The sequence below is a fragment of the Poromitra crassiceps genome, assembly GCF_964638095.1.
Source record: "Poromitra crassiceps genome assembly, chromosome: 27".
In the NCBI taxonomy this organism is placed as follows: domain Eukaryota; kingdom Metazoa; phylum Chordata; class Actinopteri; order Beryciformes; family Melamphaidae; genus Poromitra; species Poromitra crassiceps.
Window position 1 is genome coordinate 20,147,418 of NC_139650.1, and position 23,930 is coordinate 20,171,347.

A 23,930-nucleotide genomic window follows, 5' to 3' on the forward strand; every position below is an offset into this window, starting at 1 on the left:
CTGTAACGTTACAAAGCAACCAACACAGTCTGCTGTTGCCAGGCAGCTGCTTGGGCGCGTGCGAGTATGGTGCACGCGCGCCAGCTCATTCACACACTGCCTGCAGTTACTCTAACGGCCACCGGTGTCAGTAATAGTTATAACTTACGGATAGGACCTTTAAATAATATATATATATATATATATATATATATATATATATATATATATATATATATATATATATATATATATATATATATATATATATGTTTTTGAATTCAATCGTTTAGTGTGGGCATGACTAATTGAAATGTATGCAATTAAAATACAATGGCTTCTGGCACTGATCTCCTTCCATACGATAACAACCGCCTCGTCTCCAGCAGCATCACCTGGCATGCATTTCTGTTCTAAACGTGTCTGGCTGCTGAAATAATGGAAGCAACTGCTGACCTTTAGGATTTACAGTCAGTCCAATCCGCTTTCGCCTGGATTCCAGCTCAGATACCCAGCATGCCCTTTGCTCTGGAGTGGGACATTGATTGACAGATGAGCCCATCACTGAGCTGTGCCTGGCCAGCTGATGATGTGGCGCCCATTACATAAGACAGTCAGTCATTACTTTGTGATGATTAAGATGTGGCGATGTTTGTGTTAGCACAGTGCGATCAAAGGTTGATGGTCAGTCCTCTACCTGAACATTATCAAGTAGGCTCTGTGTATTATTGAATAATAACATATAAGTTCTAAGTTCTTTCTTTTTTAATGTCATCTGTCTAGACACCAGGAGCATTTTTTCTTCCTTTCATGCAATTGATTAGCAACCGTGCATACCAACGGCAGAGTTTTGCTGAGCGATATTGTTTGGACCAAGGTTGTTTCTTCAGAAATTTGCTTCCGGCATGTACACATCTGTTGCTGTGATTGACAGATGGGTCAAAATTTGCCTCACAATTCTGTACTGTATATTGACGTCGCTCTTGGTGTGTAACGGCCTAAGGTCTGTCTTGTATATTGACGTTGCTCTCGGTGTGTAACAGCCTAAATATGTCTTGTATATGCGACACTTCCTGGCGCTAGGGACCGCAACTCGGGTGTTTCAGTTTTCCACTAGGGGGATCTAAAGTCTATTTCTTGAAGAAAAAAAACATTTTAATTTTTTACAGTAGTACACCATAGCTTATTTGAACTATCCATTCCATATAAAATGAAGACGTTCTGGGGTCATTAAATATGCTAATCTTGTTCAATAAAACTCGTTGTTTTAGTACCTGCAAACAAGGCGAACAAAGGCCCACTCTTGTATTTGCATACAGAGTTTCGATTGGCTATTCGGCTTTTGTTTACATCGGAGTAGCCACGAGATTATTTGTTTCCTCCTCCCACTCTCAGGGACTGTCGTCTCTCTGACATGGTCTGACTGCTTTAGCTAATGCAGCTAGCTCCCTGATTAACAAAGGACAACATTGAGGAATTCACTGACGAATGCTGAAAGGCGTCTGTGCAGATTAAAGGTCCTATCCGTAAGTTTGGCCGGGAAAATAAATGTTCACAACGTGTTTTCTATTACCAATGAGTGAATGCGCCGTTCCGTAACTTAAAAAACAAGCCGCGTCTCTCTGCGTTCACCCATTGCAAAGATATTGCAGGATTTTCATGCTGGCCACGGGTTATACTTTCCCGGCAAATTTGGCGGATGTGATGTTCTGCGCATTCACGAGTCTGCTTCTCGTCCTCATGGCTCCGGCGGAAATACCAACGAAGAAGACTGCTAACAGGAAGTGGCTAACGTTACGTTCGTCGCTAGCTGCCAGCAAAAGCAAACAACAACACAGACTACAGCAAAAAGTCCACACACACAAAAATAAATAAATATTCATCTAGTGATGCCCGTCTGGCCAGACAGCAGGAATGTGACCGACATCGGGGGACAGCTACAGTCAGGGTTGTGTGTTTTCGGTTCATGGAGGGACTTTGCTGCTTGTAATGTGGTTTTGGCCAGATAACGTTAGCTGCTTGCTAATGGATTTACCACCTGGTCAGAAACTCCGCTAACATTACCGTCTTGTGTGAAGTAATGCAACAATGCAACAAATATGCCTAACATTACTACAGTTATGCTTATGGTCATGGAACATTATTGTTTGACTGCAGTTAGCTGCGGTGGTGAGACTGCCTATTATAACGTTAGCTTGATGCTATACTAATAGATTTAGCTATATTTATAGAAATGACCACCCAGCCCCACTAATAACGTTACCGTCTTGTGTTGATAATGAATGTAAATATGCCTAACGTTATGGTTATGCTTATGGAATATTGTTTGCCTGTTCAGTTTGGTCAACTATTATATGGTACTGGGGAAGAAGGCTCTGACTGCAGTTCGCTGCAGTGAGACTGCACATTATTGTAACATTAGCTTGATGCTATACCGGCTAACTAATAGATTTAGCTATATTTCTAGAAATTACCAACAGCCCCACTAATAACGTTACCGTCTTGTGTTGATCATGAATGTAACAGTCGTAAATATGCCTAACGTTACTGTCTGTTATGCTTATTATGGTACATTGTTTAGTTTGTAACCGTCTCTCTGTATGTATAGCTAAATTAGGATTATAGAACAGATAATGAGCTTATAAGGTATGGACCAGTATTGCAGGTTCTACTCTGGGAGGAATATAATGAAATACTTGATAGAATAATTGACACATACAACATAAGCGACTGGAGCCACAGGTACGTTTGATTTGATATATATATTGTAGGGAAATAACAAAATGAAATGATGAAATGAAAATATAGCCGCAAGCGGCAATGGAAGGGTTTCAAGCCTCAAGCAAATTGAACACCTAATAGTCCTTGAGGCAAATTCGTAGAGCACGTTCGGGTGAACGTGTGGAAAAAAGTTGCTTGAAAATTGGAGAAACAGCCTGGGAGTTACAAAGGGGTGTGAAGTTACGGCATATTTTGTTAGGCCACGCCCACTTTTAGCATCTGCGGCCCCCCTTTTCCTCAAATCGCAAAATAGCATGTTAGAAATGCCATTCCAGATGAGGCTGAGAAGTTTGCAGCCGATTATGCGACTGGACTTGATTTACCACTATTACATGCTTACACCATAGACCCCGCCCACTTTCACAAATGGTGACAAAACTTCTGATTTTGTCTAGGACATCCTCCTTGATATATCTGCCAGGTTTCGTGATCATTGGACAAACAGGTGCGGAGTAACGGCCTTTTGTGTGTTAGGCCACGCCCATTTCTGGCGCCCCCGTTTGGTCGAATTGCACAAAATTTGACACACATGGTCTGGGATGGTCTCCGAAGATCTCCAGCAAGTTTCGTGAAGATTCCTTAATCGGTCATGAAGTTATGACAATTTAGCTGTGAGGCCACGGCCTCTCACAAATTTAACGATCAATATCTCCGAAACTGAAGTAGATTTCAAAAATCCAAAAATCATGATTGTAGAGCTTGCTCCATAGATGCTTCCTGGCGATTTTGGTGCAAATCTGTCCAACGGTCTAGGAGGAGATGTCAAAAATGTGTTTTCCAAACTTTTCCAAATATCTCAAAAATTTTCCAGACGGACCTTAAGGGTCCTTGAGGCAAATGCAGAAACTAGCACCTAATATCTGTCATTGGGCCAAATTTCAGGTCTCTACCATTTACCAACTCACGGGAATTTGCGTCGGGGCAGATGAACAACAGGAAGAAGAATAATAAACCAGCACAAAAACAATAGGGTTTCAGCCCCTTCAGGGCTTGAACCCCTAAAAATAGGAAAAAGATTTACAATCCCTTCCTACCTAAGCCGGCTTCCTAATAGCACACAAGATGCTTTAACCTAGGGCCCAAAACCTAGAAACAAAAATGTGGCAATGTCCCTTTAAGAAAAAAAAACTCAGAGTTCCTTCAGTTCCTTTCCAAGTGCAGTTCCTTTGAGAAGTAGAGTGCATTAAGTCAAGTCAATATCGGTTTAGTCAGTCAAGTTTAAGTGCACTTCGTGTCATCAATGTCACACTATCTAGTGCGGTTCCACGGCCTACCACACTGGTGAGAGTAAAGCGGGCTGAATCCTCGGGGTGATTGGGGTCCAACTCCTTGGATAAGGAGATGGTCAGGTTCAAGGGTTGGCTCGCCACTTCCTCGTCAGGAAGAACCCAAATCCAACATCCGATCAATTTCCAGGGATCTGAAAAAACCTAGCCAAGACGCTCGCCAAAAGTTGCCTATAACTCCTGGCACACAGGTCTTCTGTTCCCCTCTCTGATCAAGACGGTCTCTTGAAAAGTAACTCAACCTCCCGTACATCGTCGTCAATCCAACTCTTCTGCTTACACAAGTGCCCTGTGATGGTACACTCGAAGTGTTGATAGATTTCAATGGCGTTCATTTTGATTTAATTCACTCATTTTCTGACTGAGATAACTCGTTCGCTTTGCTGTTCTCTCTGTGGAATGTGCGGCTGTGCTCTGATCTGAGGGGGTGTGTCGTCACCACGGCAGCAGCTAATAGGGGCGTATCCTGTAATTGTTCCACTCTATCAGAAGGCTGCATTACCTAGGTCAGCCTCTAAAACGTGATCTGGACAGGATGACTGACATGTCATGACATGCATGTAAACCCAGTCTACACAGAGTGACTTGGGTGACACTATTATAAGTAAATAAAACTAAATCTGAAGAGAATAACTTGAAGCACAGTTCTAATAATCAGAAAATAATAATAAAAATAATAAATAAAACACTTATGAACCCAATTCTCTACTGGGTTACAGTTTGTTTGGTCAACTATTAGACGGTACGGGGGGAGAAGGCTGGTGCCATGGCACGAGTCCGATACCTCACGAGTCCGACACCTCACAAGTCCGAAAAAAGAGGCATTGGACAGGGGATCATGTCTATGTTCCCCGGGTTCTATGTTCCCCGGGTTCTATATTCCCCGTTTTTCACTAACCCTAAACCTAACCTCCCCCAGACCCTAACCCAAAACCTAACCTCTCCCACCCCTAAACCTAACCTCCCCCAGACCCTAACCCAAATTCAGTCTTGTGAGGTGTCGGACTAGGGGGCAGTCCCCAGAAGGCTCTGCCTCAGACTGCAGTTAGCTGCAGTGGGATTGCACATTAGTATAACGTTAGCTTGATGCTAATCACGGCTTCTTCTTCTTCTTTCGTGTATCGCCAGATGGCCAACTCAGTGTCATGCAGCCACGCCCTCGTCTCCGGTCCTAAGTCGAAGAGGCCGGCTTCTGAGGGTGGGCTGTGATGGAATTCCTCACGTTAAAATTGACCTGTCCAAGCTTTTCCTTATTCAGGTATCCGGCTTCGATTGGGGAGAGAGCTCCCTGCCTGCCAGCCAACTCAATACATTGCTGCAATACTAAAAGTTCCTCATTATTTTGATATCTTATCATGTAATATGTATTTTCATCTTGAAATACATTATGCTAATTCAATTATATATTTTATTATGTTTTAAATATGTTATTTTTGAAATACACATCTTGATGCTCGTATTGTTTCAAGTGACCTCTGCTCCACTGTCATCGGGCGGAGTTTGCTGCAAAGATCCGTTGCATGGTCTCCTGCAAGCGTATGGAGAAGCACACCTGGGCCAAAAGTTCATTCAGGCCGTATATCAGTCCCTATCGAAACTAACATGTTTGTATGTATTTGATGTGGTTTTTTAACGGCAGGGAAAGAACACATCTTACAGACCCGTCTGCACACCAAGTGGTTGAAAGCGTGGAAGATAGGCGTGGGGGAGTTTCCACATCCTGCCCACAATAAACGCATCTGCAGCTACTTGTGTCTAGAGGGTCACCGAAAGATCACTTTTAACAGTTCATTAACATTTCAGGGACACATAATTAAGTTAAAATTGATATGATAAAATAATAGATAGCATGTGTGTATTAATCTCTTCTTCCATAGGTCTATTGATTTAACAAACAACATATGTTTAGAGGAGTGAGGTTTTCCAGCCAAATGCTTTTTGTCTGATTGCGTGGAGCAACAGGATGTAGAGATTTACCAGCATATATTATATAAATTCATCTTTTCTGTTTATTCAAAAATACACATGAATAATCAAATGCTTTTTGATACAAATGTATATTGAAATATGCATAAGATGGATTTTTAACTCTTACGGTACGCCCCCACAAAAAATGGCTTGAGGCGGATGGAAGATAACATTTCTCTTTTCAGGACTACTAAGGAGCCAATATGAGACCATGATCCCTGATGTTTGCTGATGTTGCAGTTTTGGGTGTTGAATAACTTCAAAATTGCCTTACTGGTTACACAAAGAGGGCTATATAATAGTTAGATAAATATTAGCTTATTATTGTTACTACGGCAACTTTAGGTTGGGAAATAAATGTATAGTCAAATTAGTTGATAAATGGTAAGTGCTAATTAATAAGTGTCTTCATCCAAACTGAATAAGGATGAAGCTGCTTTCTCTGTTGTGATAAAAAATGAAACTATCCCTGCTCTTTTTACACTTCTTAGAGAGGTGGTTTTCGACCCAGGGATAGTGAGTCTGAGCTGTCTGAAAACTAGTTCAGCTCCAGACTAAATATAGTTGAATTTGATTCAATCTAGGATGTAGATTAGAATAATTAGTTTAAAGTAACCATATGTAATGTGTGTAGCTTTTAAAATAGAAGAAAATAGCTAAATTAGCTGACCCAAATTATAGAAGTTAAAATAGGAATTTAAATGTATCAGGAGCATTAGTGTAGATGCTGAAATGTCATGTCACGTGATGCGGGCCTCAGGGAGAAGAACACCCGCCCACGAGGAAGGAAGAGATACTGAAGGAACACACCCACATCTCCATGCCTGACTAAATGATAAAAGAAAGGAGGAGACCAGTAAACGGGGTCTTTTCTGAATCTTGGTGTTCTCGACTGACAGCTGATTAGTGTTGTTGAGAAATGAGATAAGAACTGAACCGGAGGCTTCCGATTTAAATGGTATGCATATTTTACTTTGAAATTGCTCTGTGTTAACTGCACTTAATATTATATAAAAATATCCTATTACAAGAAATTCATTGTCATCTCTGGTTATTTGATATAAGTTGAAATCTGATTGAACATTGGGAGAAAAAGTTTATAACCATCTGTAAAATTCCTTCTGATCGGAGAGGGGCTGAGCCCTGTCTCCTGCCAGGTCGGCCGGAGCTGGATATCCTACTTTTCCCAATAAATGGTGACATGCCCGACGTGATTCCAGAGACACTCCAAAGGTGACTCCTAGACGTGATTTCAACACGAGACCAGACACAGCATTTTCAGGGGACGGTCAAATAACGCCCGGGCACGAACGAGAAATAGGTGAGGCAGATTCCGTTTTAATAAAATTTCTGCAAAATTGGCTACTCTAAAAAATGTTATTTGACTGAACTCCATCCAAATGCTTGTTCCAAATTTATAAAACAAACCAAATTTACAACACAGAGCTTTTCAAAACACGGTTAAGCCCGGGGGGGGTTCGAGTCCCAGCCCCGGCAGAGCGCGTGTGAGGGAATCCTTTTCCTAAGACCAGTAGCCTGAAAATACAGGATCGGCGTATCCTGAACGCGTGTGAGGGGATTCTACTCCCAGAGAGAATTCCAAGACCATTGCCAAAGATAGGAGGACCGGCGTGTCCTACTAGGTCCGTTTTGAATAGAGGGCAGTAATGCCCAGGTGTTTGTGTCTGATTGTAAAGTATCTCTGAAAGTTTTAAATACTGTGATCTGTGTAAAAAACTGGTTAAAGAAAAGTAATAAAAATATATTTTATTTGGAAGAGATGAATAAATGATCCTTAGTTATAGGAGAATATTTTCTATAGGACAGAGAGGGATAAATAAATTGAGTAATTAATCACACTCCTTGATTTGGAAAGTGAGTGCTAATTAGCAAAAAAACACAGTTTTGTGTTGATAGGGACGCCTATCAAAGTGAAACTGTGATTCAGCAGGAGTATAGTGATTTAATCAAGATAGGCGAGTGAAGTGATTTTATATGCCTGTATTAATAATTGTTATTAAAAGAGGAGGAGTTTTATTAACCTCGATAGCGATTTACCACGAGTGGAGGATTATACACTTTGAAAACGCCACAATAATTGGCAATTTCAGGACACGTTCGATAGAGCGCTTTACAGCCAGAATAGTCGACTTCTCAGGCTGGATGCAAATAGAGTTTACATCAATAGGATTATTCATTTGGTGCATTGGCCGGGCGTCATTATATCTTCACAGAAGGGCGTCGAATAGAAACTTGAATGAAAATCGTTTGTGGAGAATATAGCAGAGCGGCAGTGTTCTCAAAAGGAAGCGGCTGCGGGTGGCTCTTGTGGCGACCTTTGATATGGTTATAGAAAGTGGAGAATAGGTTCATTGAGTACTACTGTAATATTGGCAGTGAGCTTTGAGATATTGACAGAGACCGGAGCGAGTTTAAAACTCTGATATGCTAAAATGGAAATGATGTGGCAGAAATGCTCAATTCGACTGTTGCTGATAGCAACCATTATATATATGTCAGATTCAAATCTGCTTATTCTGGATAATCCATCGGGGGAGGTGAAAATTCCTTTTGGGTCGTCCCTGGCTTTGGGATGTAGTTTTAAAGCCGAGCGTAAAGTTAGGGTGAATTGGTGTCGTAACCTAGAAGGAACTTCACCATACTGCCAACACAGACTTTCCACTGAAGTGTATAACAACGCGGGTGTAATTACTTCTAATTATACATTATCAAATGTCGGTTACAATCACAGTGGACAGTATTTTTGCCATATCATAATAGAGATTCCCCTTTTAAAAGAAGCGATTAGCAACGGAACAAGGGTGGTGGTTATTGAACCGGTCCTTACAACAGACGGTGGGGGTCTGCTCCAGTCCTGGAGATTTTTGGTGGCGATGGGGGTGATAAACCCTATCCTAATTGCCTTATTAGTAACTATCTGGGTCATACTGAAAAGATGGTTTAAGCGTAGACATATCGAACAGTCAATATACGCAATAATGAGCCCTGTGAGGATGGCGAATATCTATGCAAACAGACAGCTCGTGTGATGCTAAAGCAGTTAGCCATTTAGCATGAACTATGCAACAAGCTAAATAAAAACGAACTAAATTATATTTTAAGTCCATCGGGTAAAGTAGCGAAAGGCGCGATAATCACATCAAAGGGGCGAGTTAACCCTTGTGTGGTGTTCGGGTCTGTGGGACCCGTTTTAATTTTTTATTAAAAGAAAAATGATACAATTAATTAATTTTTCAAACTGAGACTCACTGACTTTGGCTCATTTTCTGTGAAGAACATATATCAGAATACATATTTAATGACCACACACCATACACCCCCCCTACACATTTCTATTACATATAAGATGTCCGGGTCCACTGGACCCGGACATCTTATATGTATGAATGAACCATTCTGTATTTTCTTGCGCTGCCTTCATTGCTTTGTGTGGCTCTGCATCTCAAGATGGCGGAAAGATTCTCTGCTCAGAGGGCCTTAGAGATCCTTTTTGAAGAGAGAGAAGCTTTTTTCCTTTTTTCCCATTTTATCATAAAAAACGGATAGCACTTTGATAAATGTGATCTAACAGAGGTAAATGATCAATATTAACCATATGCTCTCTTCATTGCTAGTAATTGGGATAAATTAAACATCTGGTAAGTATCTTTACATAAATTGTTATGGCTGTATTGATTTAAAAACCCAATAATGCGCCGGGTCCACCAGACCCGCAAACATTGGCTGAGTAACAAAAACATGAACACCACACAAGGGTTAAGATAGCGAGATTAGCACATTTAAGGGTGAGTGAACATTTTACACTATCGGTTAAAAAATGGGAACAGTGAGAGCTATGAGAGCAGCATTGAAACGGAGTCCGGGTGGAAATATGTTTTGGGTAAAGTTTTGTTCCGCCTGAGTGAACAAGCGCGTCAAGGGTTTACGAGGGTAATAGATATTGGTTAAAATATAGTATGTAATTAGTAGATAAGGGTTAACGTGTTGGGATAGTTGATCAAAGAGCGAGCGCTAAATATAATCGAGGAACGGTGTTAGATTCTCCGGCTGGCGTAACCCGGATGTTGATTATAAGCGGGGTCAACTTTGGCAAGGATGTGTGTGCGTACAAGAGGGTGAGTGGGCGAGCGAGAAGGAGAGCCTGTGTGTGCGTGTGTGTCCGTACAAGAGGGTATGGGGCCGAGCAAGAGAGAGAGCCTATGTATGTTTGTGCATGTGAGGGGGGCTAGAGGGAGAGTAGCAAGCGGTGTGGAGTTTCTGATGGCGGAAGCGCCTACAGAATGACGTGGTGTAGTTTTGCGGGTAGAGGAAGAGACCCAGAGGGGTTGTGCAGGCACTGGAGAGAGGCAGCAGCATGGTTGAGAAGGAAACGGACTGTTTGAGAGTGGGTTGCTGCGGATTGCAGCGTGTGAAGGAGCATGTGTGGTTGTTATTGTGTTGTTTGAAATGAATGTGCGTGCCTGTATGCCTGTGCTGATGGGAGAATGGAGTGGTTGTGTGTGTGTGTGCAGCCGACTTGAAAGGTGGAGAGACTGGGTGTATGGAGCGTGCTGAAAGGGGATGTGCGATGTGAACAGCCTACAAAATGACGTGTAGCTTGCTGGTGGAGAATGCAACTCTAATACCCAGAGGGATTTTGCAGCACGGCAGGATTGGTTGAAAAGGAGACAGGCTGTTTTGGAGTAGGACACCCACAGCCACTAGGCACAGGAAGATAATCTTAAAAGCTTTTGCTATTATGAAAGATACTGTGGAGTTGAAGGTAAAAAACTCCCAAAACCATGTTATGATGTTTTGGTACCGAGAAAGTATTTTATCGCAGTAAGAAGGTTTTAGCTAAAAATATATATAATTACTGCAATACACTGATGTTTAATTCCAGCAAAGGAATGGATGTGTTGCAGAGCTATAAATGAGCATGTATGTACCGTATGTATGTTTGTGATTGAGTGTGTCTCGCATTACTTTGGTAATGTACAGTTTGATCCAAGGGGGACCAAACCCTTTCAGAGGAACTTGTAACACCAAACTGTCTGTTTTGCCGCAGCTCGGCAGTGCTGCTGTGTCCAGGACCTTGCTTCCTGGATCTGTTGAGAGGGTAAAAAAGGGGGGGCTGCTCGAGTGGGGTAGGCTCCTTGAGCAAGGCATTACAGTAAACCAGGACAGCGCTGCTGTAAGTGGCTGATTATGTAGGCTATAAGTTCCAGTATATTTGAGTTGATTTGAGTGTGATGTTTGAAATAGATAGTGGTTTGATTAGTCTAGATCAAAAAGGGGAACCGCGGCTTTCAGTGATCGAAGTTCCCACACCATGTGGGAACATCAGCTGCTATTAACTGATCAGGCAGGTCGTCCTTGCCTCCAGCATTTGTGGTCCTCATCTGGGGACCATATGCTGCTAGCTGGGGGCACAGTTTATTTTATTGGCTGAATGGAGTGGAGTGTTGTATCAATCGGTGAATGTTTGGGGGCTCGTCAGTGCTTCGTGGGTCCCCTGTGGGCGTTTCTGTGTGGCTCGGTTAAATCTCAGCAAAAACACATTGTCACATATAATAAGTTATGGAAAATAAAATGGAGTGAACCTGTAATTTAGAGCTGTGGCAAATACACATTGCATAATAATATCCACTGATAATATAAAATCAAATGTGACACCGGTTGTCCCCAATTGCTCTCCACATGGAAGAATAATACTATAGGATGTAGGAAACATACACATTCTGTATAGATCTCTGATTGACACCTGTAAACAAACACATAATGTTTAGATCACATTAACATTGCATAGGAGCGGTGGATGGTAAATATTCGGCCTAAATTGGCTTTGGAAGTCAATACCGCCAATTACACATGCCTAGGCTACTCCAAGCCACGTTCGAAAGTGTGTGCCTTCAGCAGAAAGCGTGTTATGATGATACAAATGCTACAATATACTAGCTCTAGACGTTCTCCTCTAAGCTGGTTTTGAATGTTTAAAAATTGGTTCTTTCCCCCTCCAGGCTGGCTTGGGCACCCAGCAAAAATGCACCAAGGGAGAAAATGTACAAAGGGTTAACTGCTGATTAGGTTTGTTGTAAACTGGTGAACGTGGTTCGGTCAAACCCGCATTGTTGGGTGGTGAAAAAAGGGAAAAAGAAAAAAGGATAACGTGATGAATGATCACTTGTATGTGGGGAGAAAATTGGAGAGATAATACTTTGAAAGTCCACCGCACCTCATGTACACATGATATACTGACTGAACTGTACTGCATTAGGAGCAAAACATTTGCAGGGTACATATAGGCGACATTATGATTTAGTGAGCTATCATGTCATTTTAAATAGGTTTTGGGTAATAATGTTATGAATTTCCCCTTGGAGAGAGTTGAAGGGGGTTAACTTAACTTAGCTCTCTTTTTGCATGGTGAAATATAAGCAAACTCAATAATCCAAGCAAATTTTCATGCACACATTGGTTACATGGGACAGGGGGGAGGCATAATAATAGTATGACAATTTAGGAAAATGAGTAGATACACTAATGGAGTCGGATTGTGTTGGTGCTGAGATTTGACTGTGTCTATTTTTGTACACAGGAAGTGGAGGCTTCAGGGGAACCGGGAGACTGAAAGATTACCTAAGACTGTTAGTTTGGTGGACCACAGACGCCCCGAAAAGATGGATTCCTTCTTTGTAACAGTTAGGTTTAAATTACAGGGCTAATGGAGTACATGCTATGTTACAGAATGAGAGGAGAAATCTGGCAGAGAGGAAAGATCAGTGTGTTGCTGCGGATTTGAGTAAGTAGTTATACATCTTTATTGAAGATGTATAAAGAGGGATTGATGGAATTCCTCACGTTAAAATTGACCTGTCCAAGCTTTTCCTTATTCAGGTATCCGGCTTCGATTGGGGAGAGAGCTCCCTGCCTGCCAGCCAACTCAATAAATTGCTGCAATACTAAAAGTTCCTCATTATTTTGATATCTTATCATGTAATATGTATTTTCATCTTGAAATACATTATGCTAATTCAATTATATATTTTATTATGTTTTAAATATGTTATTTTTGAAATACACATCTTGATGCTCGTATTGTTTCAAGTGACCTCTGCTCCACTGTCATCGGGCGGAGTTTGCTGCAAAGATCCGTTGCATGGTCTCCTGCAAGCGTATGGAGAAGCACACCTGGGCCAAAAGTTCATTCAGGCCGTATATCAGTCCCTATCGAAACTAACATGTTTGTATGTATTTGATGTGGTTTTTTAACGGCAGGGAAAGAACACATCTTACAGACCCGTCTGCACACCAAGTGGTTGAAAGCGTGGAAGATAGGCGTGGGGGAGTTTCCACATCCTGCCCACAATAAACGCATCTGCAGCTACTTGTGTCTAGAGGGTCACCGAAAGATCACTTTTAACAGTTCATTAACATTTCAGGGACACATAATTAAGTTAAAATTGATATGATAAAATAATAGATAGCATGTGTGTATTAATCTCTTCTTCCATAGGTCTATTGATTTAACAAACAACATATGTTTAGAGGAGTGAGGTTTTCCAGCCAAATGCTTTTTGTCTGATTGCGTGGAGCAACAGGATGTAGAGATTTACCAGCATATATTATATAAATTCATCTTTTCTGTTTATTCAAAAATACACATGAATAATCAAATGCTTTTTGATACAAATGTATATTGAAATATGCATAAGATGGATTTTTAACTCTTACGGTACGCCCCCACAAAAAATGGCTTGAGGCGGATGGAAGATAACATTTCTCTTTTCAGGACTACTAAGGAGCCAATATGAGACCATGATCCCTGATGTTTGCTGATGTTGCAGTTTTGGGTGTTGAATAACTTCAAAATTGCCTTACTGGTTACACAAAGAGGGCTATATAATAGTTAGATAAATATTAGCTTATTATTGTTACTACGGCAACTTTAGGTTGGGAAATAAATGTATAGTCAAATTAGTTGATAAATGGTAAGTGCTAATTAATAAGTGTCTTCATCCAAACTGAATAAGGATGAAGCTGCTTTCTCTGTTGTGATAAAAAATGAAACTATCCCTGCTCTTTTTACACTTCTTAGAGAGGTGGTTTTCGACCCAGGGATAGTGAGTCTGAGCTGTCTGAAAACTAGTTCAGCTCCAGACTAAATATAGTTGAATTTGATTCAATCTAGGATGTAGATTAGAATAATTAGTTTAAAGTAACCATATGTAATGTGTGTAGCTTTTAAAATAGAAGAAAATAGCTAAATTAGCTGACCCAAATTATAGAAGTTAAAATAGGAATTTAAATGTATCAGGAGCATTAGTGTAGATGCTGAAATGTCATGTCACGTGATGCGGGCCTCAGGGAGAAGAACACCCGCCCACGAGGAAGGAAGAGATACTGAAGGAACACACCCACATCTCCATGCCTGACTAAATGATAAAAGAAAGGAGGAGACCAGTAAACGGGGTCTTTTCTGAATCTTGGTGTTCTCGACTGACAGCTGATTAGTGTTGTTGAGAAATGAGATAAGAACTGAACCGGAGGCTTCCGATTTAAATGGTATGCATATTTTACTTTGAAATTGCTCTGTGTTAACTGCACTTAATATTATATAAAAATATCCTATTACAAGAAATTCATTGTCATCTCTGGTTATTTGATATAAGTTGAAATCTGATTGAACATTGGGAGAAAAAGTTTATAACCATCTGTAAAATTCCTTCTGATCGGAGAGGGGCTGAGCCCTGTCTCCTGCCAGGTCGGCCGGAGCTGGAGATCCTACTTTTCCCAATAGCTGTATAGGGGGCAGCTGGTGATTATGTGCTCGGCAGTCTGTTCAGGCTCGCCACACTCGCATGCCGCACTGTCCGATAGGCCCCACTTCTTCAGGGATGACTTGAAGCGTCCAACGCCAGAGCGCAGACGGTTCAGTAGGGTCCATAGATGGCGTGGCATGTCTTCTCCTTTTACACCGCCTCCTGGGTCCCGGATGTATTTTTGAATGCGGGAGGGCCCAGCCGTCTCCCACTTCTGTTCCCAGGATGCTGCCAGCCAGGCGTCTCTGGACAAGTCCTCAGGGATGGAATGTAGCATATCTTGTGCTGCCTTGTTGTAGGGATGGCGAGACTTGAGCCTGCATGGTGGTGCCGGTGTTGTTGTGGCTTTGTGCAGGATGTGCCAGTCGTGCTTCTGGGCTTTTCTTGCCAGGGCGAGGGTAGCCGCATCCCGTCGAAGACTGGCTTGGGCGATTCCAGCTAGGACTGGCAGGTAGGACACAGGGGTGGGTTTCAGACAACCAGTAACTATGCGGAGGGCGCTGTTGATGACAGTATCTACCTTGTTCACATGTGGACTTCTGCTCCAGGCTGGGGCGCAGTATTCTGCTACGGGTAGGACCAGGGCTTGCCACGGCTAACTAATATTGATTTACATTTATAGAAATTACCACCGAGCTCCACTAATAACGTTACCGTCTTGTGTGGATAATTAATATAACGGTCGTAAATATGCCTAACGTTACTGTTATGCTTATGAAACATTGTTTGATTGTTCAGTTTGGTCAACTCCAGGCATTACTACAGGGGAAGCAGGGTAGTTCCTGGCTCACGCTAACGTGAATATCCTTATCAATTTCCCCGCAGCCAATGCAAGCCAAAACACGACCAAACATGCCAATGGCATGTTTGTGGCAGCCACAATAATGTCCGATAATTCATCCAGAATCCTTCCTGGGCATCTCGAGGTTGATCTGACCGATGAATTGTCCAGGTTGCCGTTTTCAAGTGACTTTTATGAGTTAACGTTAATGGCACTGCACTGGCACAGACTCTGTCTGCATGCTGCTCCATCAGTGCCCTACAGGTGTCACTATTCAACCATTTTAAGAATATCATGAATACCATGCGTTTTATTTAACACGTTCACTGCCAATGACGTGTTAATACGTAAAAAAAAATCCAACGGTTGACTGCCAATGACGTGTTAACACATTGACTGCCAGCCGTTTTTTTTTTACTGTAGGTAGCTTCTGCCAGGCCTTTTTTTGAGGATTCTGGCTCATTTTACAAGAGCCGAGCATAATTTTCTGGTTGGACTTTGTGAACACAAAGTTCAGAAAAGTACTAATAGAATGTGTGCTTTCTCTGTCTAAAAGAGTTAGTTTGTAGAGTTAGTAGTTATGTAGATATTAGCCGTTGAGTACAGCATGGTTTCAGCGTCTGGAAATTTATTCAGAGATAAATGGCTTTTTGTGAAATTCGATAGAAAAGTCACTTTAACCATTCATTTTTGGCATCAGTAAGACCGTCAGACATTCTAAACAATAGTTTTGAACAGTAATTTCCTCCATAACAACAGGAAACACCCCTCTCATTCAAACTCCTCCCTCCGTGTGTCTTCTCCTCCTTCCTCCTGGCTCTACAGCGGGCGTGTCAGAAGCGCGTTGCTGCTGCCTGCCTGCCTGCCTGCGTGCCTGCCTGCCTGCTTGCCTGCGTGCGGACGCTCCTTGTGCGAGTCAAGATGGGCCGGGGAATGCGTGGGCGATGGGCAGATGTTGATTCTGGCCTTTCTGAGGTGTTTCAAAGTGTGTTTCACCTATAATCTATTTTGCAAATCGCTCTCCGCTCTCTGTGTGCTGCTGCCTGCGCGGCCGCTCTCGGGCAAGACAAGTCTGGAATGGATTACTGTAAAATCGCCTCGCCATTTCCTTGAATGGCTTGCTCCCGCGGCAGTTTTTTCTTTGATTTCGCTCGTCTGGGGGAGCACTGTCAACACTTAGTGGGTCGGTAAAATAGATTATACACATTCAATACCTCCAATAATTGTATAGGAGACGTAAAAGGGATTGATCAACGCCCCACCGTCAAAAAAAAAAAAACGATTTTTTTTGACGACTCAACTCGTCGCTGGCAGTGAACAGCTGGATTGTGTTTGACGACTCAACTCGTTCTTGGCAATTAACGTGTTAATACGTCAAAAAAAAAAAAAAAAAAATTTGACGGTGGGATGTGCATCTAACCCTTTTACATCTTCTATATAAATATGGGAGCCACCGAACGTGTACAACCCATTCCACCGACCCACTAAGTGGCGACAGTGCTCTCCAGACTAGAAAAGCCAGCCAAAACTGCAGGGGAACGCGCGATGAAACCATTCTCATACTGTAAAATGGATTGGCGAAAACGCTTTCGTTTTCGCGCTGGTTGCTGGCGGTGGGGGATTGCAAATTTGCATAATAGATTATGGGTGCAACACGCTTTGAAACACGCAGCATAAATAAGACCAGAATCGCAAAAGCTTCATCAAAGCTCTCAACCGAAACCCCAAGAAACGAGCGAGCCCATCCAGACTTGCCCAGCGGCCGCCAGCAGACAGGAGCAGCAGCAGCCAGCAGAAACTCGCTTGTGACACCCCCGCTGCAGCCAAGAAGAACGAGAAGAACACACACGGAGGGAGGAGTTTGAATGAGAGGGGGGTTTCCTGCTGTTATGGAGGAAATTACTGTTCAAAACTATTGTTTAGATGTCTGACGTCTTACTGATGCCAAAAATGAATGGTTAAAGTGACTGTTCTATCGAATTTCACAAAAAGCTATTTATCTCAGCTTAAATTTTCAGATGCTGAAACCATGCTGTATTCAAGTGCTAATACCTACATAACTACTAACTCTACAAACTAACTCTTTTAGACAGAGAAAGCACACATTCTATTAGTTCTTTTGAGATATTTTGTGTTCACAAAATCTTAGCAGAAAAGAATCCTCGGGTCTTGAAAGATGAGCCAGAATCCTCAAAAAAACCCTCTGGCAGAAGCTACCTACAGTAAAAAAAAACTAAAGTCTGTCTTGCTGTATATTGGCGTCGCTCTTGGTGTAACGGCCTAAAGTCTGTCTTGTTTTGGCGTCGCTCTTGGTGTCAAGGCCTAAAGTCTGTCTTGCCTTTGGTTCTTTGAGTAATTTTGTTTCATTGAGGGTTCCCCTCCTTTTTTCTGGGTGCAGTTAACGAGAGCCAATTAATAAGATCTATAATTAGGCCATCATAATAACAAACTCACAGAATTTTTTATGTGAATTTATTCAACAGCAATTTAGCTCACTCAAACGTTATCCCACTTTATTCTCCCCCACTTTACTCCATCGCACTTTTCCCTCGTCACATTGTCACTGTAGTCCCCCCCCCCCCTTCCCCCTCACCTCCGATAGGCGGGCTGAGCAGGTAGGGGATGGCGTGGAGGAAGTAGACAACGCCCAGCGCCGAGGAGAGATGCGGCGCTCCGACCACGTCAGACGTCACCACGGGGATGAGCGCCACATAGGCACCGTCAAAGTAGCCGTACAGCACGGCGAACGGCACGAGCAGTGGGAAGGATCGCAGCAGTGGTGTGAAGAGGCAGCACACACCCTCCATCCCCACAGAGAAGGCATAACACGCTGTCCGGTGTGACTTCAGACACCTGCCAGGGGACAAGCACCAAGTATTAAAGAGATAGTTGTGTTTTTTTATGTGGGGTTGTATGAGGTACTTGCCGACAGTCGGTGTACTACATGCAGTAGAATGCAGCAAGTAGCGCCACAAGATGGATTTCTCGCACGATCATGAGTTCGCAAATTGAGCTGCCTCACAAAGTTACCACTAACCTTTTGATGCAAATTGATGAATTGTTAAAACTTCAACATTCTTTCATTTACAAGATGTTAACACAATTAGACAATGTAGCAGAATTACTGTTTTGATCAATGTTCCTCTGTGATCACTCTACCTACAATACAGACTAAATCATATCTGTCAATAAAAATCACACCCCTGTTGTTCCAGATGTGTAACTATGGGTTTCCAGCCGTAAAAACAACAGAGATGGTGCCATTTCCCAGCAGAACAACAACCATGTTCAATGGAAAAGGTAGAAATGACAAGCATATAGGCTACATATATTATTTTGGGTTATTGGTTATTGGCCATATATATATACCGTATATATAATGTGTCTATAATGTAATTATGTGTCTATAATGTGGACTGATTTTGAGGTCCATGACATGAAAAAGATTGGGAATCAGTGGTTTATGGTGTTATGACATCTAGGGCCCTATCTTCGCAACGGCGGTAATTTTCTGTTAGCGCCTGTTTTGCGCTGGAATAGCGGCGCGCAAAGCCCTAATTGTGGGCGTGTTGGCCCGCTGTGCTTTGCGTCATCTCGGCTCTCAGCTCCATAAGGCGTGTTTATGCCCAAACGCATTTTGTAGGTGTGATCATGCAAGCCACAGCGTCACGTCAGCAGCTTCCTCCTCACTGTGAGGAACAGAGTGAAAGAGAGGAAGGGGGCGAGAGAGAAAAGAGAGATGGGGAGAGCAAGAGAGGGGGAGAGAGAGGGGGGAGAGAGAGGGAGATAATTGGATATATGAATTATTCAATATAGATCACCATTAGAAACTAATAAAAAAAAACTGTGATAACGAAAATTGGTGCTGATGGAACAATATTCGATTTGAACACATCAAAGGGCTGCCGCGCTGCGCAGTTACGCAGTGGATAATATCCCCATGGTGTTATATATGTCCCAAAGCATGCGTTTACTGTAATTAGATGTTTCGTTCATATAGGCTATAACATACGCATCTAAAAATATTTCTTTCTTTAACACATTCACTGCCAGCCGTTTTTTTTTACTGTAGGTAGCTTCTGCCAAGGTTTTTTTTTGAGGATTCTGGCTCATCTTTCAAGAGCCGAGGATTATTTTCTGCTAAGATTTTGTGAACACAAAATATCTCAAAAGAACTAATAGAATGTGTGCTTTCTCTGTCTAAAAGAGTTAGTTTGTTATGTAGGCATTAGCACTTGAATACAGCATGGTTTCAGCGTCTGAAAATTTAAGCTGAGATAAATGGCTTTTTGTGAAATTCGATAGAACAGTCACTTTAACCATTCATTTTTGGCATCATTAACTCATTCACCGCCAATGACGTCTTTGACGTGTTATCAGAAATAGCCCTCCCCGCCAATGACGTGTTTGACGTGTTTTTGTTTTTATTACTGCAGGGCGTAGTTTAAACACTTCCCCAGCCTGTCACATGGTATCAGGTCCCTAGCATCTAAGACAACACGTGAACAAACACATACCGCAGCTGTTGTTTTGAAATTGAGCAAGAGGAAAAGCAGAAAACGGGTAACGCTTCCTTGTGCAGACAGGAGAAACGCCATTGAAACGCGCCTCGGCGCGCTGCACGAGCTGGAGTCGCCTTCCTCTGTGCCAGCCGGGAGAAAGTAATCAAGAGATGTGTTTGATCATCGGAGGAATGAGGAAATGATCGATCAGTTTGCGAGGGCGGTGAGGACGTGTTGAATAGCCGAGGGGAAAACGGGAACGATCAGATAGCAGGGAGGATATGACAGGGAGACATGGACGAGGACGGGTGCAAAATAAACACACAACAGCAAGGCACAAGGCAGAAGCGGGAGTCACAGCAGCCCGCTGTCCTTTCTCAAGAGCTATTCAGTTGGTTCATGTAATCGCTGGGCTGCGTGCCCTCCAGTGTTGCTCCTGGCCAATCCCAGCGCCACAGGGCGTGGTTATTGCTTATCCTATGTGGGGTTAGAAATCTAAAAGGGGGATCGTGTGTGTGTGTGTGTGTGTGTGTGTGTGTGTGTGTGTGTGTGTCTGTCTGTCTGTCTGTCTGTCTGTCTGTCGGTGTGTCTGTCTGTCTGTCTGTCTGTCTGTCTGTCTGTCTGTCTGTCTGTGTCTGTCTGCACACTCACTCACACCGAGTAAACTGTATTGTTGAATGTAAAAAAAAAAGCACTTCATGTGTATATATATATATATATTTTTTTTGTCATTTGTGTCCTAACGAATAATATTTACATGTCTGATGTCAATACAGTTCAAAATAAAAGAATTGAGAGCGAGTTCTGCTTGAGATTGTGTGCATAAATACATAAATGCCATTTTCTGCTATTTCTTTTCTCAGAGAGACATTTTGGGGGAAAACAGGGTGTATATAAATGGCTATAAGTAGAGTACAGAACATGCTAAAAGCTCACTTTTTTTTTCCTGGTGAACCCAGAGACGTACATCTTCATTTTGAGGTATTGCAAATCACTCTGGTGCTAATAGATAATTTACTGTGGGTCTTGAAAGATGACCAACAATTATGAAAATCTTTGGCCTGTGCTAAATATTGGCAGTCCTAAACTGGCGGTGAATGAGTTAAGACGTCAGACATCTAAACAATAGTTTTGAACAGTAATTTCCTCCACAACAGCAGGAAACCCCCCTCTCCTTCAAACTCCTCCCTCTGTGTGTGTTCTCCTCCTGCCTCCCTGGCTCTGCAGCGGGCGTGTCACAAGCGAGTTTCTGCTGCTGCTGCTGCTGCTGCCTGTCTGCTGGCGGCCGCTCTTTGGTTTCGGTTGAGAGCTTTGATGAAGCTTTTGCGATTCTGGTCTTATTTATGCTGCGTGTTTCAAAGTGTGTTGCACCCATAATCTATTATGCAAATTTGCAATCCCCCACCGCCAGCTCCCTGCGCGAAAGCGAAAGCGTTTTCGCCAATCCATTTTCATGAGAATGGCTTCCTCACGCGGCTGTTTTTGCTTGGCTTTCTCTCGTCTGGAGAGCACTGTCGCCACTTAGTGGGTCGGTAAAATAGATTATACACATTCAATACCTCCCATATTTTAATAGGAGATGTAAAAGGGGTTGATCGACGTCCCACCGTCAAAAAAAAAAAAAAAAAAATTTGGACGAGATATCTCGTCATTGGCAGTCAACCGTTGGTTTCTGCTTGACGAGATATCTCGTCCACGGCAGTGAACGTGTTAATAGGGTAGGAATGTGTGAGATTTTACTTCTAGCCTATTTCAATAGCCTATGTCAGAATTGTCCTACTCTGGTTAAGCCATTGACTGCGGTCACGCCATCCGCGCTGTGGAGAAGCTGGTCTTGCATGCGTGTAATTGCAGGGAAAGAGGTTACTGTACTGGCCGGACAGGTGTTGTGCCAAAAAGTGATTTGCATTTTGAATTGGATTAGGGGAATGAGGGTCAGTGCCCTGGGTGTTTTGGGCTGGCTATGGGGCTCACAGGGTGGGGAGAGGCAGCCCACGGAGCAAAATCAGTTTCTGGCAGCAAATCACTTTTTGGTACAACACCGTCACAACTTTCTCAAAAGCAATCTACTGTTACCTCACACCACAGACCTGTATGGTCGGGAATTATGTAGCCTAATGAAACCAGACAAACAAATTCTCATTTTTAAATCAACGTGTGTGTTTTTGCAATGTAGGCTATAGTTAAAAATCAATGTGGCATTCTGAGGAGTGTGTGCAGGCGCGATGTGTTGGAGAGTGACATCCATGCTGTGCTTAATTTATCCAAGCGAGGATTTCCAGCACTGCGCGGAGAATACTGTTTGCGCTCAGGCGTACGTCTGACCAGCTATTTGGTGGCATTAAAATTTAGAGCACCCAAGGCCATTTTTTCTAACACATTGCGCTGGAACGCCTATTTTGGCACGGTCAACGCCCAAACCTCTGTTTACGCTCGGAACATAGTGACGGTATCTTCGCCAGAGCGCAAAATGACACTTGCGGGAGGCAGATGATAGGCTAGAGGCCCACGGACACGCATGCAGACACGCATGGGCCATGCCTACACCTGTGACTGCGTTTAGATCCCAGCGCAAAACTGGATGGTGGAGGCAGACGATAGCTTAAGACGCAGGGAAGATAGCAATAAGAGGCGCGCAAACGGCAGCGCAAACGATAGCGCCGTACAAAGATAGGGCCCCTAAACTTTATTTGACATCAAATGACTCTCTTTTTGTATGAAAATAAATTAGGAAAGTATGTATTTCAACCAACAGACATACACACACACACACACACACACACACACACACACACACACACACAAACACACACGCACTCACACACATGCTGTCACATTGCTCATGGATTGATTCTGAGGGCTGTCAGTGTCAATCAAAAGTGGGTGAAGTTAGTTGTGTTGTACATCGGATAGTGTTGTCATGATATATATTTTTTTACTTCGATACCGATACCAAGTTTACTATCATGATACTCGATACAGATACTCGGGGGAGAAAGATGGATAGATAGATAAATAGATAGATAATTATAAGTGCTCAATCGGCACTCCACACACACACACAGTCTGTACCTCCTGTCGGTGAGCCAGCCGAAGGTGATGTTTCCCACGATGTCGATGACTCCAAGGATGGACATGAGAAAGGCGGCATGTGATTGGCTGAGGCCAGCGCTCAGTGCGTATGGCACTAAGTAGACAAAGGGCAAGCTGCAGCCGCTGGCGAGCAGCAGGAAGGACGCGGCCAGGACTAGAAAGTCTGCATGCAGCAGGAAGCCGTACTCCCGCCCGGACAGGAAGTACTCCCGCCCAGACAGGAAGCAGCGGCTGAAGCGCCGGGGAGTGGTGCAACTGGGGCTGATGCCAGGCAACAGAGGCTGAGGCGACAATGGCGGTGACGATGGAGAGCCATCCTCACATTCTCTGGCGAGTTTCAGACCGAGCTCGCTGTCCACCTGACAGACACCTCCTGGAGATAAGAAGATATGTTTTTACTTTCAACAACTGATGATCCTCTATTGAAACAAACACTTTCAATACTTTTGAGGTGCATATGATCAGGATTGGGTTCGCAAATCCTTTCTACTGTGTGTTTTAGCAATATTAGGGAATATTGCAAAAAATCTGGGAACAAATTCCTTACCAAGGAAATACTTCACGTGTTTATAAAGGTTTTTTTCAACTCCCCTAGGGAAACCCGGCACAGCTGCTGAAAGTTAGGGTACCTGGAACTTTATGGGGTCCACCCGCTATGCCGACCATGCACCCGCTATGCCGACCACCCGCAATGCCGACCTTAGGTTTAGGAGTGGGG

General features: G+C 43.0%; 1 protein-coding gene across 1 annotated transcript in view; it reads right to left on the minus strand.

Moving 5' to 3' along the window:
* The window catches only part of LOC310799086 (monocarboxylate transporter 12-B-like), a gene marked incomplete at both ends in the record, with an annotated part of 147,566 nt that overhangs the window by 22,694 nt on the left and 100,942 nt on the right, over nt 1–23,930 (minus strand). The window contains 2 exons of the mRNA XM_083661647.1: nt 18,211–18,470; nt 23,192–23,585. Coding sequence (XP_083517773.1) covers nt 18,211–18,470; nt 23,192–23,585 — 654 coding nt within the window. The remainder of the gene's footprint in view (nt 1–18,210; nt 18,471–23,191; nt 23,586–23,930) is intronic.